The following is a 17,877-nucleotide window of genomic DNA, read 5'->3' on the forward strand; positions in this document are numbered from 1 at the left end:
TTGCCGATTCCATTTATGATAATTTAGCCGATTGTCTTCCCTCCCGATTACTGCCGATTGCCACACTAGACCATGCCCAACAAGCCGATGGCATCGCGCCGGCCTCCCACACTAGATTTTGAGATAGATCCATCTAGACCCAAACTCCTTGCCACACAAGTCCAAGCCTTATTCGCGCGAATCCACGAGATCTCATTCAAGATGACATGTTGGACCTAGCGGCAAACCTCCTGAAATAATGTCGGGTCTCCTCTTCCTTATTCTCTCCGAATTCTGCTCGTTCAGCTCCGACGGCTTCCCTCTGCAATAAACACCGTCTTTTGAACGAGCCGACACGAAGAGCGGGCCCACCTTGACGAGTTGGTTAGACCTCGAGGGCGAGCTGCCCCCGAGCCTTAGCCACGGCGAGGGTAAAGGATGGATCATCACCATTGAGATTTCGGGGCGGGCCCAACCCTGTCCAAGAGAATTACCCCGCGGGGCCACCGGCCCGATTACCTCCCTTCCGTTGAGGGTCCATACGGCCGATCCGGCAAGCTATGATAATTTTGCAACATAGGCACCGTTCTTCGGGTAACTTGCGGTGCGAGAGTTCGGCCCGATCCCAACGAGATCGGCTCCCGGAGCGAGAGACCTTCAAAGTGAGCTGCCCCCGGGCCTTCAAGGTAAGAATAGCGGCGAGCTGATTACGTCAATCATCCTTGGTTTCTAACTCACAACGCCGTATCAACCGATTTAGAACAAATCGGCTCTTTTAGAATGAGGGAATTCCGGGACGAGCCGCCCTCCCCGAGCTTCTTTAGTCCAAACCTTGCGCCTTGCTGATCGGATCAGCTCATCATCTTCGGCAGGTTGAAGCACCTTCCGGTGAGAACGTTTTCGTGTTTCGACGCTCTCCGGACTCTTGGAGGGAACTACCCCCTACTGCTCTTAAGTCGATGCTGCTGCATCGGCTATGCCTGAAATTTTTCGATGCTGCTTGCATCGGCTATGCCTGAAATTTTCCGAATTTTTTTTTTTTGTTTTTCCGGCCGACTTGTATATCGGCCCCCATGTTCCAATACCCATCAACGAGAAGATGAAATGGTTACAGTTGCACACCCTCGTACTTTATATACACAGGTGCCCCCCGAGCCGATTCTGTCAAGAGAATTGATGGTATCGGCTACGTTGGATAACATGTTGAACCCGGAGCGAGAATGGTGGGTGAGGATATTCCCGGCCGATTGCGGAATCGGCCTCCACGTTGTTTGCTCGGTAAAGGTCTTGTAATGCTCCTTCACGGATCCACGGGGCCGATCACAAGGATCAGCCTCGCCGACTTGCACATTGCTTGGCTTCAACTACATGGTCGGGCCAGTGGATAAAACTAGCTTAACCCTTCCCTTCGTTACATCGATGCGCTCGCGGCCGTCCAATTTGATGCACGAGAGGGGTTCTTGGCCTGCCGCTTCCCATGCATTCATGCCGGCCGTTGAGACTTCAGCCGAGTCGTCGGCTTGGACGACCTCCACCTCATCACCATCCCATTGTATTATGCATTGGTGCATCGTGGAAGGAATGCGGCGGTTGGCGTGGATCCAATCTCTTCCCGGCAAAACAGCATAGCTGCTCGTGCTATCAACGATAAAGAACGCCGTAGGGATGGTTTTCCTTCCTACGGTCGGATCCACGTTCAGAACTCCACGTGCTTCGGATGCTTGGCCGTTGAAATCGCTCAACGTTACGTTGGTCTTGATTAGATCCGAACTCGAGCGTCCCAGCCGACGTAGCATAGAGTATGGCATGATGTTAACTGCCGCTCCGGTGTCTACCAGCATCCTGTTTACAGGCATCCCATCAATATACCCTCGTAAGTACGGGGCCTTCGGATGCACTGCAGCTCTGTCTCGTGGCTTCTCAAAGATAACCGGCCGTGGGCCGCAGATCAAGTTGTGCCACGGAGGTCTCGTCTAACCACTGGGGCATTGAACTCCGAAGGGAGGATGAACACCATATTTGTGCCAGCCGATGTTTCATCATCGGCTTTTCTCTGTTTGGGCGCCACTCTTTTCTTTGTGGCTGACCTTCCTCGTCCGGGGTTCGCGAGGATTTTGGCGGCCAAATCAGGCCGTGCTTTCCTTAGCGTGCGCGGGTATAATCTTTCGGTTTCTTCCAACTCACGCGGACGCTGGACTTTTTGCTCCTGGGAACGGCTGAGCCCATCGGGGCACCATACGGGCTGATGATATTTGTATTCTTCGCCACCGTCCTCCGGCTCCTCGAGCCCTTCCATCCGAGGGGACTCGGCACGCTTGTTCTGACGCGGGAAAGGCCCTAGCCGGCTGAACACGGACACGTTAGCGGCACCCTTCTTCCTTTGTTTGCATTCCGGGCAGTCCTCGATTGTTGGCAATCGGCTCATCCACGAGTCCCGGCAATGTTTGAAGAACGGGCATTCCCGGTGCTTATCCATGTCACTCCGTCCCCTTGGCCTCCCTTCGGCGCGACGACCGTACCCGTTGTTGCTTCTACCATGTTGGCGGTACCTTCCGACCTCGGCATCGGACCGGACATTCCCCTCCTCGTCGGCGCCGTAGCGCCGGCGTCGGTCTTGGTGTTGCTCGTATTTGCCGAGAGGGTGCTTAGAGTGTGGGCGTTGATACCGCATGCTTCTTATTCCCTCCCTTGCCGGGTACCGCATGTCCTCACCTCGGGGTTGGCCGCACGGATCGGCCCCTTCTTCATCCTTGCCACGGGAGTGGCTGCTTCTGTTTCCTCTTTGCCGTGGTAGCTTGCGGCTCTTGCCACATTGACACCAAAGGAACACTTTGGCCGATTTATGGGGTGGCTGAGATCCACCGTGTCGACACCGGGCCCCGGGCGTGGGTTCGTACCAAGCCCGATATCATGCGGCCGGGTCTTCTCGGCGGAGCCGATGAGTTCGGCTCCAAGGGTTGCCTTGATCCCGTCATGTTCCCTTCGAGCTCCTTGGGTAGATCCCCATGCTTCGGAGACTTGGTGCGCTCCTTCAACGGGGTGGAGAGATCTCTCTCCTCAAGCGCGCCTTCGGGCGTGGAGCCCCTCCCCGACGTCATGGGGGTGGGTTCGGTGGGAGGAGCCGAAGAGTGCGGCTTCGAGGATGGCTTTGATCTCGTCGCATGTGAGCGGCGTGCCGTCCGCCATCTCAGATGTAGATGGCGATGTGGTTGATGTAGACGGTGGTCCCACCGGGCGTGCCAGAATGTGTTGGCTGCCAAAACCCACCGGCGGGCAGCGGCCTTGTCAACACTGTAGAGCCGGGGGGAGCCTAGAGCTGCGGCTGGCTGAGACCCCTCCGAGCGACGGCCCGCAATGCTCTTACGGTCACACGCGGCGTTGCGAAGTGCAAGGGCGTGCCACTGACCTATACCTGGTCGGGAAGGTGATGATATTGCCTCGCTTAGTTTCCTGCGGGGCATACATGTAAACGTTAAATACGAGCCTCGATCGGCTCTCGGGTTATCCTGTGAATCGGCTCAAAGAGCCGATCCACCCATGATCCGTACGGGGTGTACGAATACTTGGTGGTCCTGCTTGATCAAGATGAAGCTAATGAGATCTACGACGATTTAGGGTTTTCACCACATAATCGGATCATCCTACTCCGAGGTTGGGCCGGATGGCCACGCACGGTGCTCGTAAGCCGATCCTAAACAAGGCCAGAAAACCAACATGAAGTTGATCCTAGGAACATCCCGTTTAGGACTTGCGAACGCCACCCTACGTGCCACGGGATCCTCCCCCCTTTGTAAGGCCAAACTATTGCGAGATATTAAACTAATCCTTGTAGAACAAGGAGCAATCGTAACGGATCAGATCTACTAAATAATGATCAAGCGGGGTGCCGCCCCACACCTGAGATAGGCGTGAGGACGGCTAGATATGCGAGGGTTGCACTACGTAAGCATGCTTAAACGAAGAACAATGCTAACCCTAACACATCTAATGATAACTACGTTGCTCGCCATCAAAAGCGCTTCGGTACGAGCAACGCATGAACAACGTGGGGCTTGTGCTGCCTAGATCGCAAGATGCGATCTAGGCAGCATGTCCTACCACGATAGAAACCCTCGAGACGAAGGAGTTGGCGATGCGCCGAGATTGGTTTGTTTTTGGAGTTGAACGTGAGTTGTTGTTTATTCCATAAACCCTAGGTACATATTTATAGTCCGGGGGACTTTCTAATGCGGACGTGCACTAAACCGTGCACGACTAAGATTCTATCTCTAAACTAAAATAGATCTAATATGTTACAGATACACGGGCAATTAAACCCAACAGGCCGATTCATAGAATTCTCCACGTATATTTCCTTAAGCCCATCTTGACTGCGGCCCACCGCTGACTCGGTCAAATCTTGGTGATAACAACAGGTGGCATAGAGGTACCCCTTTGTGACACTTGGTTGAAACATATGTAATGCAATGATAATCCATGGAAATCCGAGCTAATTAGGACAAGGTGCGGGCACTATTGGTATTCGATGCATGAAGCTTGCAACTTATAGGAAGTTTTATGCATATCTCATATGAATTATTACTACCGTTGACACAATTGTTTCCATGTTTTCAAAATAAAAAGCTCTAGCACATGAGTAATCCCTGCTTCCCTCTGCGAATGGCCTTTCTTTTACTTTATGTTGAGTCAGTTTACCTATTTCTTTCTATCTTAGAAGCAAACACTTGTGTCAACTGTGTGCACTGATTCTTACATGCCTACTTATTGCACTTATTATATTACTTTGTGTTGACAATTATCCATGAGATATGCATGTTGAAAGTTGAAAGCAATTGCTGAAACTTAAATCTTCCTTTGTGTTGCTTCAAAACCTCTTATTAAGAATCTATTGCTTTATGAGTTAACTCCTATGCAAGACTTTTTGATGCTTGTCTTGAAAGTACTATTCATGAAAAGTTTTTGCTATATGATTCAGTTGTTTAGTCATTATCTTTTTGTTAGTAAACTATATACCATTGCTTTGAGTCACTTCATTCATCTCATATGCTTTACAATAATGTTGATCAAGATTATGTTGGTAGCATGTCACTTAAGAAATTATTATTTTTATCGTTTACCTACTCGAGGGCGAGTAGGAACTAAGCTTGGGGATGCTTGATACGTCTCCAACGTATCTATAATTTCTTATGTTCCATGTTAGTTTTATGACAATACCTACATGTTTAGTTCATACTTTATAATGTTTTTATGCATTTTCCGGGACTAACCTATTAACAAGATGTCGCAGTGTCAGTTCCTGTTTTCTGCTGTTTTTGATTTCAGAAGAGTTAGTTTACGAATATTCTCGGAATTGGACGAAACAAAAGCCCACGGCCCTATTTTCCACGGAGTCTTCCAGAACACCGAAGAGGAGCCACGAGGCAGCCACACCATAGGGGGCCGCGGCCCCACCTCCTGGCGTGCCGCCCTATGGGGTGGGCCCCTCGGGCGCCCCCAACGCTGCCCCTTCGCCTATTTATTCCTTCCGTCGCGAAAACCCTAGTACCGAGAGCCACGATACGAGAAAAGTTCCAGAGGCTCCGCCGCTGTCAACCCTACCTCGGGGGGTTCAGAAGATCGCCTCCGGCACCGTGCCGGAGAGGGGAATCATCACCGGAGGGCTCTACATCACCATGCCCGCCTCCGGATTGATGCGTGAGTAGTTCATCCTTGGACTACGGGTCCATAGCGATAGCTAGATGGTTGTCTTCTCCTCTTGTGCTATCATGTTTAGATCTTGTGAGCTGCCTATCATGATCAAGATCATCTATTTGTAATGCTACATGTTGTGTTTGTTGGGATCCGATGAATATGGAATACTATGTCAAGTTGATTATTGATCTATCATATATGTTATTTATGATCTTGCATGCTATCCGTTGCTAGTAGAGGCTCTGGCCAAGTTGATACTTGTGACTCCAAGAGGGAGTATTTATGCTAGATAGTGGGTTCATGTCTCCATTGAATGCGGGGAGTGACAACAACCCCTAAGGTTGTGGATGTGTTGTTGCCACTAGGGATAAAACATCAATGATTTGTCTAAGGATATTTGTATTGTTTACATTACGCAAGTACTTAATGCAATTGTCTGTTGTTTGCAACTTAATACTGGAAGGGGTGTGGATGCTAACCTGAAGGTGGACTTTTTAGGCATAGATGCATGCTGGATGGCGGTCTATGTTCTTTGTCGTAATGCCCTAAGTAAATATCATAGTAGTCATTATGATATGTATATGCTTCTCTATTTGTCAATTTCCCAACTGTAATTTGTTCACCCAACATGCTATTTATCTTATTGGAGAGACACCACTAGTGAACTGTGGACCCCGGTCCATTCTTTTACATCTGAAGTACAACCTACTGCAATCATTGTTCTCTTTTGTTTTCTACAAGCAAACATCATTCTCCACACCATACGTTTAATCCTTTGTTTTCAGCAAGCCGGTGAGATTGACAACCTCACTGTTAAGTTGGGGCTTGTGTTGTGCAGGTTCCACGTTGGCGCCGGAATCACTGGTGTTGCGCCGCACTACACTCCTTCACCAACAACCTTCACGTGGCCTTCATCTCCTACTGGTTCGATAACCTTGGTTTCTTACTGAGGGAAAACTCACTGCTGTACTCATCATACCTTCCTCTTGGGGTTCCCAACGGACGTGTGCTTTACCTTCACAAGCAGCTACTTTTCTGGCGCTGTTACACCCCAGGGATTTCTAACTCCCACACGCCAGCAGAACCTAACTTTTCTTAAAATCTCGGGACGAGATTTATTTAAGGGGGAAGGGTTTGTAACATCCCAAATTTTAAAACAAAGAGAAAATGAATTTCCCTATTTCCAAAAATGAGAACCAACAAATTTTTTTATTTCATCTTGTGTTATGCATAATGCTCATGCTTAATTCTTGTGCTATTGCCATGATGAGTGTTGTTATGTTGATCAAAGGTTCCAAAACCCTAAATCTCACCCTTCTTTTCACCATCCAAGATAAAACAAAATAAAAAGAAATTAAAATAAATAAAAGAAAGAGCTCATGTAAGCCTATGGCTATTATTGCAAATAATGAACTAGGCCATGTTCTACCTTGTTTAGATGGTTTGCAAAACCTCAACAAACCCAACCTATCACTTACCAACTAAATCCAATGTGCAACAAAAATAAAATAAACATATGCATAGAGGCATATGTGGCACATAGCCATAATGGCAAAACTTGACATATGCCATCATACTTTGCCCAAATGGTTTGAAACCATTACTAACCCCCATCTAAACCTAAATGGACCCTAAACCATGCCCAAGTAAAACAAGTGAACCAAAATGGGAGAAAAAGAAAATAAGAATATCACCTCATATGAGGCTATGGCCATTTTTGCAAATCTTCACCCAAGGCCATATTGAATTGTGCCAATGGTTGGGAACCATAAATAAACCAATAACAAACACTTTTGGACCAAAGAAACTCAAATCAAATCAAAGGAAAATTCAAATTCAAGTGACATGTGATAATGGTCACTTGTGCCATTTTTAAAATCTTACCCACTTTGAGCCGTTGTATTAAGAGATTTCTAAACTAAACTTTTTCAAATCTTTGCACCTCATCCAAGAGCACATCAAGGTGAACACTTTTTGTGTTGACCACCATAGTTGACTCTGTCTCAATTGCTTAAGAAAAGCATGCCAAGTGGCAACATTGAAACAGATTATAGATTATACACTTTTTGGATTTTCACAAAACCATTCAATTTTGCACACCACCACCACCATTGTGTGCCAAATAATCTATGAATCAAATCCACCAAAATTCATTTCAAAATTCCAAATTAAAGCTCTTGCGGCCATTTGGTCGAGCACATGGTGTGCAAAAATCTATAAAGTGCACACACCCTTTTACCCATCAGTTCTTGGCCTAAACCAGAGGCAAAACCTGACCATTACTGTGCCTCATTGTCCACTGGATCCAACCATGCACTGCAGCAGTGATTAAAGGTGGAGACATGATCACTTTGCATCCATGCCGACCCTCCATGCCACTCCCATGCCACCCATCCTCTTCCTCCCTCTCTGGTCCCCTCCACCATGTCTCCTGGCTAGCCCACACTCCCTCCAGCATGCCGGTACCATCCTTGGCCAGAGACACGCACGGCATTGGCCAGAATTTGACACGCCCAGACGCACCCACGACGCCCATGCCATGCCAGAGCGTGCACTGGCACAGCTCTGGACGCGCCAGTGCGCCGCCAAGCCCCGTACGTCCTCCCCTACACCTCTACTTCTGCATCGAGCATCACCGCGCCACCAGCTACCCCGTAGACACGCTCGAATGCTCGCGGACGCCCTGTCGCCGTCGCCATGATCGTCGTCCTCCGCCACGGCACTGCCCGCTCCCATCACACTCCTGCATGCCCTCGTCCCCCATCTGCTGCGCTCTGACGCTCGTCGTGACCGCTGAGACATCGCCAACACGCTTGTGTCCTTGCCTTGCCCTTTCGTGCACCAGAACAGCCGCGCCATGATCGACCCGAGCTCACACCCGCAGCACCTCGCGCCGCTATAAAAGGAGAGCACCCGCGCCTCAATCCTCCACACCATCTCACTCCCCACCTTCTTCTCGATCTCCTCCACTCCTCTCCCATCCACATTGTCCACCGTAGCGAGCCAATTCGTCGCCGTAGCCCGTGGAACCGCCGCAGATGAAGCTGTCGAATTGCTCCACCTCAGGCGACGCCGCCAGTACCAGGAGCCTCCTTATCCTCCGCAACATCGCCTCGCGTCAGCGCCGCTGTTCGCTGACCGCCGGTGAGCTCTCCAACCCCCGACCCTCGCCGCCAGTAAGCTCCCCTCTCGCCGGAGACGACGACGCCTCTCGCGCGTCCGATCCAGTTCTAATCCGACGGCCCCCGTTGAAACATACCGTTTTGCCAGTTAAGTGTGATTGACGAGCGGGACCCAGTGTCAGGCGGCCCGCGTGCACCGTGGGCATAGATGGGCTGGCCCGTTAAGTTTTCCCGCCTAGCCCATTTATTTCAAATTCGAATTAATTTGTTTCAGTGAAATTCAATACTAGTACTTTGCTAGAAATTAAATAACTTCAAATCTACTAAGCCAAATTTAATGAATTTTAGATATTTCGGAAGCTTATGAAATCCTCTATCAAACCCCACTGGTCTCAACTCTAGATTCATTGTAGAATTTCTATAGTAAAAATAACAAGGCAGTAGGTTTTCAAAATTCAAACATTTATATAAAATCAACCATGAATTATTTTGAGTTGATTCCAACTCTCAAAAATCACATTTCATATTGTCTAATTGATTATGTAAAAATATGACATGGTTTTTTCATATGATCATGGGCTAGAATAAATAATGGCTTTGTGGCTATTTCTAGTCCATTTAAATTATCCAAAATTATTTATTAAATAGTATGAGAGGTATCATCTCATTTAAATCTTTGTCTCAAGTAATTCAACATGAGGTAATGACCTTGGTCTATAAAATCTCATATTGTATTATTTGATGATACTAAATTGTTACCATGTTAGTATTAAATTGCATGAGGTATAAATACCTCATTTAAATCATTTTCCCCAAATGACAATTATGAAGTGTTGACCTTGTTCAACATGGGTTCATACATTATTATTTGAGGAGATTAAATCTTAACAAGATTCAATGAGAAGAAATTATTTCTCAAAGGAAACAAATAGAAACCCTAATAAATATTTGTAATGAGAGGAAATTATTTTTATTAAGAAGAAAACAAAGTCAACCAACATGATAGTAATGTTGTGATGCTAGATTAGCTTGTGTGAACCTTGTGTGTGCTTAGTCTAGCTCTTAAGCTTTTATTGGTGATTGTTACCTCGTATCCGTTTTTAGACGCTAGTACCGAGAAGTACCAGGAGGAGGAGGTCTACTTCCAGGAAGAAGAAGACCACTTTGATCAGTACACCAACCAAGGCAAGCTAGACTAATGCAAGTTATATTTTTGCAAGCTAATATTCTTGCAAGTTGCCCTAGTGCAAAGCTCTACAAGAGCAGGGCACCATCACATATTACTTTATGCTTAATAATCCTATCCCAAGTTTTTACCTTACAAGTTTTTGACTTTGGTTTATCAAAGTTTACCTTTTGATTCATGATTCACTTGGTCTAGATATAGAGTACAACAAGAGCATCAAATTTAGCCTAAAGCAATACAAGCTAGTTAGCACCCCTCATGACTAGTTGCTAGTGCTAACAAATAAAAGTGACTACTCTAGATGGGAACATGTGAAAACCAATGACTTTGAAAACCTTGGAATGATGAGTCATTCTATTGAAAGATTTTGAAGGTGAATGTGATTTGTGAATGACATGGTGAACTTTACAAAAACTGATGGTTGGGTTCGGATGCGATACCATTCCAATTTGAAAGTACCCCCACAATACCTAACATGGGTAAGGGCTTAACTAGAAATTTATGTGCTTTAGTATGGGTTCCCTCTAAACAAGCGCCATAGGGGTTATGCCGAGGCTGCCTCCATTGAAATGTGAAATGATGTGATGACGTGAAATGAGGTGAATATCCTACCCAAGCCCTGTGCAGTTCCCAGGATGACGGTTGGTTATCACTGGGAGGCCAATCTCATGGGGAGAGGTGCCTGTACTAGGGTATGTAAGTGAAAGGTTATGGTTGGTAGTCCGCACACGGAGTGTGATAAATCAGGGCCAGTTAACCCTGACGGATTATTGCAAATGTTGTGGCAAAAGTGTGCGACCTCTGCAGAGTGTAAAACTATTCGAATAGCCGTGTCCACGGTTACGGACGGTTGGAAAGGCCATATTGTTCCGTCATCAGACCATTTTCAAAAATGTGACATATGACTGGTGACTTGATTTTGAAAGGTGGATGGTGACCTTGACTTGAATCACAACAGAGTTGTGGGAATGGCACTAATGTTCCCACTTGAGTAAGTTAGGCAAATGAAGAGTCTTTTATTAAGTGCTTATGAAATAAAACTGGCTTTATGCAAATGAACCTAGATCTTAGCACCCCTTTACTATAGTTGATAGTGCTTACATTAGTATTAGTTTGCGAGTACTTTAAAGTACTCATGGCTTTGTCCCTGACTATTCAAATGGCCAGACTATGAAGAGGAGAACCAGTACCAGGATGATGGACACCAAGACGTCTATGATAACTAGGACTGCTCCTGACATCAACAGTTGCCTGTGAAACAGATGGACCGTGACAACTACTTCGCTTCCGCTATGTGTTTGGTAATTGGATCTCTAGATCCCCTATGTCGTAAGATTGGATCATGTGATCCTCTATTTGTAAGACGATTATGGTATGTAATGAATGATGTGTTGTGATATCAATCTATTATGTCTCGCAAAAACAATATTCCTGGGATTGCGATGTACGGGTGTTGACACTATAGATGACATGGCAGTATCTTATAGCCAGCTCTGTTACCTCTTTTATTGTTCTTGCTCTTGTCACGTTAACCACACCCCTCGAGGCCTCGAGAGCCGACCACATAGCAACCCTATACCTCACTCTAGTCCCCTGTATTGTACCATCGATGGTGTATCTACACTTCATGTTGTGGCATGATAGTTTTCATAGCTCGAGGACGTCTGCACTTCATGTTGTGTTTGTTTAGAAAAATGATAACATCTGCAGTTTATCAGAAATTATGAGCTCCTTTTTTACTATCAAATCTTGAGTAGAGACAACCGTTGACCTATTTTTGACTCGCTCAACATGTCTGCAGTGCCATAATTAGTTCATGTGCAATACAAGATCTACGGGCCTTGCTAATCTCTCATGTGATGCTGATGCAAACCTAAGTCTGAATCGTCAATCCCAATCTCACGATCACTCTTTTTTTCCTTTCAAAAATCAGCTCATGCATGAACAGAGTACGTCAGAGCAACAGACTATTCTGAGAAATACATCGGAGGCTGGTGAAAGAACATGAATATTTTCAAGCTTCTATATCACGAATGAAATGATACGGTTAAAAATACATGAACAGATGGTTTCAGAATGACATGACAGATAAATCATCGCATGCCTTAGTGGAGTACATTATGATGTGAAAGAAGAAATCAAATTAAACCACAAACTAAATCATTACATTTGATAGCCAATTGAAAAGAGAGGGCGGCAAAAGTTTAGAAAGGAATGGTTTTGAAGCAGGTATGAGACTCTGGTGGAATGTGAACGTGCTGATGGAGAACCACCAGATCCAGATGTTCGCTGTGCTGCCTCAAGCTCTGGTTCAGCGTCACTGCCGAGAATCCCCAGCTCCCGTGTGCCGCCGACCTCTCCCGGTCTCCCCTGTTCTGGGAGGACATGTCCCGAAGAAGCAGCAGCATGATGTTTAGCTCCCCCAGCAATATGGGTGCAGTGCAGGTACGTTTTGCATCATAAACTTCTTTGAAGATATGAAAGGCAGGACTCGGGAGTGACTCTTACTTGACCGATTCTGCTGGCAAACCAACATTTGTCTGGAAGTGTTGGATGGCAATGGCAACGAAATTGGGTTGTGTATGGTCAAGCACAAGTCTAGACTTGTAGAGATGCCGACTCCCACTCCATTGATTCGGTACTCTTACTTGACCGATTCTGTATATTTGCTTTGAGAGCTCCATCCTTGTATCTATCTATGCAAGGAAAGGGTCTGTAGCTCTGTCAGGTCTTGGCTTTCAAGAAGTCTTGCTCTCAGTACAAGTAGGAAGTTACAACTGCTGGTTCAAAAAAGATATTTCTTTTGGGGAACACACTCATTTATCGATTACCTTGATTTCAACTGGATAGTCTTCATTGAATTTGCCTCATTGAACAGTACTTTTTCCATTTAGAGAGGTGAGCCATGTTCGAATCTTATAAACGTCTCTGCTCATTGGATCTTGCAGGGCAAAATGGACAGTGGGGATCTCCTTTTCAACTGTGAGCTCCACTTGCAGTAAGCTCTTCTCCATAGGTATGTGCAGGGACAGTTCTGAAATAGTTATGCACCATCAGCACACAAAAAATGCTCAAAGTACAGTCACCAGTCCCGTGTTCTGCAAAATAAGTTTGGGGGTTTCCAGGAAATAATTAAACTCACCGCTAAAAAAGATTGACTATCTTCAGGGCACTCCGGAGTCCGGATACTTCCAAGTCACTAGAACAGAAGTTTAGGCCAAAAGCTTCACATGGTAAACAGAGCACACCTATTAAGAAGAAGCATGGTCAAGTTAAACAATTCTACAAGTTTATAACGGCAAGAAAGTAACAAGACAGTGACAATAGTAAAATCCTGGCTGACAACTTCTCTCACTATTCACATGGTGCTATTCGTAGCTGTCTCAATGGATGGATATTTAATATTTCCATGTCAAGGGCTTTCATTAACTAGGCCATGATCACAAATGATGTCAGAACAAATTTGTAAATATCAATCTAAATGAAAGTTTACACTTGAAAAGCATTTGTTGATTACTACCACACCTCTCTAAAACTGTATCATATAAAGCATTATCAGTTGGCAACAATACAAACCTTCTACTTATCATGTTTCTTGTGGAACTATTCCTACGAAAACATTATGGAACTACAACTGTTTCAATGCAGCTTACAAAATAATCATGGACATAATTAAATGATTGGTAAATTCAGTGATGTGCTGAATTAGACAACAAAAGTAAACCACAAAATGGCAAACTTCAAACGTGTACAAGCTTGCATACAAAGACTAATTTGTGTCTCTGTGCACCTGAATCAGAATCAGAGAGATATGTGTGGCGCATCGACGTGAAGCTGTCAGCGACATCTCCTCCGCATGAGAGTGCCATTTGATCAGAAGTGGAATGTTGAGCAGCAGAGGACCAAAGATCAAATGGTGAAGGTGAAGGACAAAACTTGGATTCTTGCTCTGGCATAGCAGTACCGACTTGGAATTGGGGTTCCAGATAGAAACGAAGAGGCATGCACACTGCAGGTGTACAAGAGCAAGACATTCTCCTCATGCAAATGCTTTGAATCCTCTCCTATGTCACCCGGGATGGTGTTGGTGCCCTGCAGATTGAAGCAAAAGATCGAACAGGTAAATTCTTGGTCATACCTTTACGTACATCGCGCTGAAAATGGTTTGACTGTTCCATGAAGTAAATCAAAAAAAGAAATCATACTGGAAACACATTTTTCACCAGCAATTCGACAAGTTCCACCAGTTGATACAAATGCAAGAGGCTCCGGCGTGAGCTCATACATCTGATAATTGAACATAGTATCAACAACATCAAACATCCATTCTCCCAGATTGCTTTGACATATAAAAAAGATATTTCTGAACTAAAAGTAAGCCCACCCTTGCATATATAGCAGATCAATGAGAATGGCATTGTAAAAATACACTCATATGAACTATGAAGAAAAGTGACGATATAGAGAGACTACAAAATGTCAGGTTACTGATAGAAAAGATTGTATTAATATTCATTCTCCTTACCTTCCCCAATGGCAATGAGGCACCATTATCCCTAAGGTTGCAGACAGTCATGTTAGACTACTTTTTCTACCTGTCCTCACCCATAAAATTTAATAGATTCATACACATTTCACTTTCTTGTGATTCTGACACACTGCAAAACGAACTCAACGGTACAAGCAGGCAGTTTGGATTTCTTATGATGGCAGAAGGGATTTATGCGAGCACAAAATCCATTAAGCTTTCTCTGGAGTTGATCTCATATGCGATGTATCAGCCACTCAACCAAGTCCATTGAAAAATCGATACTTTGCAGGGAGCAATTTCACATCCTCCTGATATTTCCCATTCCTTGAAAACAGAGACAACATCAACGTAGTAGTTGAAGCTTCCAGTGAGATGCTCTTCCCATCAACTTTAGACAAATAATCTCCAGCCTTAGCGATCTCACCTTTTTCTAACAACATTCTGATAATATCATTAACAAGACGGGAGCTCGGAGCACAACCAATCTTCTCCATTGATGAAAAGATATTGCCAGCTTCTTCCAGTGATCCTTCTTTTAGAAGATTTTTTATCACTATGCTATAAGTATAAGCATTAGGTACCAACCCACTGTTTGATATTGCAGCAAATAATTTTTTAGCTTCTTCTCTTCTCCGAACCTTGTACATTGCATCGATCATGATATTGAGTGTTTTGATATCAAACTTCACATTCATTTCACCTAATTTATGGAACAATGTGATTGCTTCGCTGGCACAATTATTTCTGCAAAGCCCTCCAAGAATTATATTGTATATGGAAACGTCGACAGTTATTCCACTTTGGATCATCTCATGGAACCTTTTCTTTGCATCATCAGTTCTCCCAGCACGAAATAACCCATCCAGTATGCTGTTATATGTAACAGTTGTAGGTTTAACTCTCTTATGCAGCATTTCTGCGAATAGAGCCAAAGCATCATCGACCCTTCCATTTTTAAAATAGCCATTCACAAGTGTGTTATATGTAACAACATCAGGCTCAACACCTGCTGAGAACATGGCATCAAGTACTCCGAGTGCTTTATCCATCTTGCCGACTAAGACATACCCATCAATCAGTGAGCTAAAAGTAATGATATCCGGCCTCTCACCAATGTGTATAACAAGTTCAAATATATCTTGTGCATCCATAACCCTCCCTTCTTTGCATAGACTGTTTATTACTGAATTGAAGAACACGATGTTAGGACGAGGGATACCTTTGTTCATCATTTGAGAAACCAACTCTTTAGCTTTAACCAGATCACCATGTATACAACAACCCTGAATTAGGGACCGATAAACAGCATTGTCAGGTTGTATTCCCACAGCAATCATCTCACTGAATTTGTCCATAGCATCGGCCAGTCTACCCATCCTACAAAGTGCTGCTATTACAGTTAAATAGGTGACTACATTTGGAGTCACTCCTTGTTCCCGCATTTCTGCAAAAATGAGCATCGCTTCATCCATCATTTCACACCTAGCATATGCACCAATTAATATGCTGAAAACATGGCAGTTGGGTACAATATCGTTGTCTTTCATTGAGTTAAAGAGATTGATCATATCAGCGAAGCATCCTTCACTGGCATATCCATGTAGCAAAATAGAGTACGAGATGATAACAGGTTTGTGTCCCTTGGCAGCCATGGCAGCAAGAATTTCTGCAGCTTCTTTGCTTCTTCCATGCTTGCAAAGGGAGGTCATGAACGAGTTGCAAGTAACAATATCTGGTATCAGACCCAGGCTTGTCATTTCTTTGAACATATTAGTTGACTCTTTCCACCGCCCTGCTGTGGAATATCCATGGATTATGCAATTGTATGTCACATTATTTGGTTGAACGCCATTATCAGCCATCTGCCGAAGGATCAGCTCTGCCTTATCCATTGCTCGGGCCTTGCACAGCGCATCAATAACTGAGCTGTATGTCACTACAGTGGGCTTAACTCCTTGCTGCACCATTTCATGGAAGAGATTGCATGCTTTGCCTATTTCACCCTCCCTAAAGAAGCCATGGATGACCGTGCTGTATGACACCACGTTGGGGGAACAGACACCTCCTTGTTTCGCCATCGTCTGGAGCAGGTCAAGTGCTTGCTGGCTCCTGCTATCTTCACATAACCTCTTCAGAACTATGTTGTATGAGATAACATCAGGCACACATCCAAGCTCAGACATCCTATGAAGCAGTACGTCCACAGCCTCATTTGTCCGTTTTGCATCGCAGAAGCACTTGAGGAAGGTGTTGGCGGTGATCTGGTTTGTCTTCAGGCCTATCCTGAGGAGACGGCCGAACAATGCAAGCCCTAGGTCCGGTCGGCGTGCGTGGCAGCAGCAGTCCATGATGATGTTGTAGGTGCAGACTGTGGGCGCCGCTACCTGGGGGCCGGCATCTTCTCGGCACACGCGGTTGAAGAGAGCGACTGCGAGAGCGGGTCCGCTTCTGCGGTCGTCGTAGGCCGGAGCACGGGCGAGCGCAACAAGGAAGTCGTGCAGGGAGCGTTTGGGGACCGGGGTGGCCTGCCCCAGCAATTCGTCGAACAGGTGGTGTGCGTCCTCCGGGCTGAGCGTTCCGGCGCGGACGCGCTGCGTGGCTGCAGCAAAGGAGGCGGCCGGAGACCAGGATGTTGAGCACCGGGAGGTGGAGGTGGAGGAGGAGCTGTGACGGAGGGCGCGGAGGCGCGACATCGGCGTGCTGGAGCAGTGGGTGAGGCGGAGGCGGAGGCGGGACATTGGTGGGGTGGAGGATGATGAGCGGCGCAGGCGTAGTCCGGAGATTGGCTAGTGGAGGAGCGGCGGCGGCGGCGGCGGCGGCGGAGGCGGGGCGTTGCCGTGCTGGAGCGAGGCGAGGCCAGGTTTGGTTCGGCTGTACTCCGGCTGTACTTCCTCCGTCTTACAAGATGGTTATGCACATGACATCCAATACCTTGGTTTAAATTTAGGTGTATTTAGATGCTAAATAGTGTTTAGATACATCTAAATCTTAAAAATATTAAGATAATTTTGATAAGACAGAGGAAATATTTTTCATCCAAGATGCATCAGTACTAGCTCCTTCCGTAAAGAGATGATATCATAGACGTTGATATAGTCCACAATATCTTTGACCATTAGTTTTGGCATTTCTAGTTTTTTCTTGATATAGATTCCGTTTTTAGATATAGAAGTCTGTATTTGACCATTAGTTTATGTACACATATGTTACTAAGAAATTACAAGTATTGCCAAGGAAAATAAATATACATTTCTCAAATAATAATCTCAATATTATCTATGCTACTCCTTCCGTCTCTAAAAAAATGTTGCTCAATTTTGTCTAGATATGGAGGTATAGGCATATATATTTTAATTATAGATACATCC

General features: G+C 45.5%; 1 protein-coding gene across 1 annotated transcript; it reads right to left on the reverse strand.

Annotated features, from left to right (window-relative positions):
• Positions 1–13,795: 13,795 nt before the first annotated feature.
• LOC124647069 (protein Rf1, mitochondrial-like) lies at positions 13,796–17,247 on the reverse strand. Its single transcript, XM_047187061.1, has 3 exons — positions 14,504–17,247; positions 14,184–14,265; positions 13,796–14,070 (listed from the first exon to the last, which is right to left on the reverse strand). The coding sequence occupies exon 1, from the start codon at positions 17,245–17,247 to the stop codon at positions 14,764–14,766; it is 2,484 nt and encodes an 827-aa protein (XP_047043017.1). The 3' UTR covers positions 13,796–14,070; positions 14,184–14,265; positions 14,504–14,763.
• Between the last annotated feature and the right edge of the window lie 630 nt (positions 17,248–17,877).

Source organism: Lolium rigidum, chromosome 4, assembly GCF_022539505.1.
Source record: "Lolium rigidum isolate FL_2022 chromosome 4, APGP_CSIRO_Lrig_0.1, whole genome shotgun sequence".
NCBI lineage: Eukaryota > Viridiplantae > Streptophyta > Magnoliopsida > Poales > Poaceae > Lolium > Lolium rigidum.

What these genes read in the sequence shown, in the direction of transcription:
- LOC124647069 (XM_047187061.1), bottom strand. Translation starts at nt 17,247, where the DNA reads ATGTCCCGCCTCCGCCTCCGCCTCACCCACTGCTCCAGCACGCCGATG.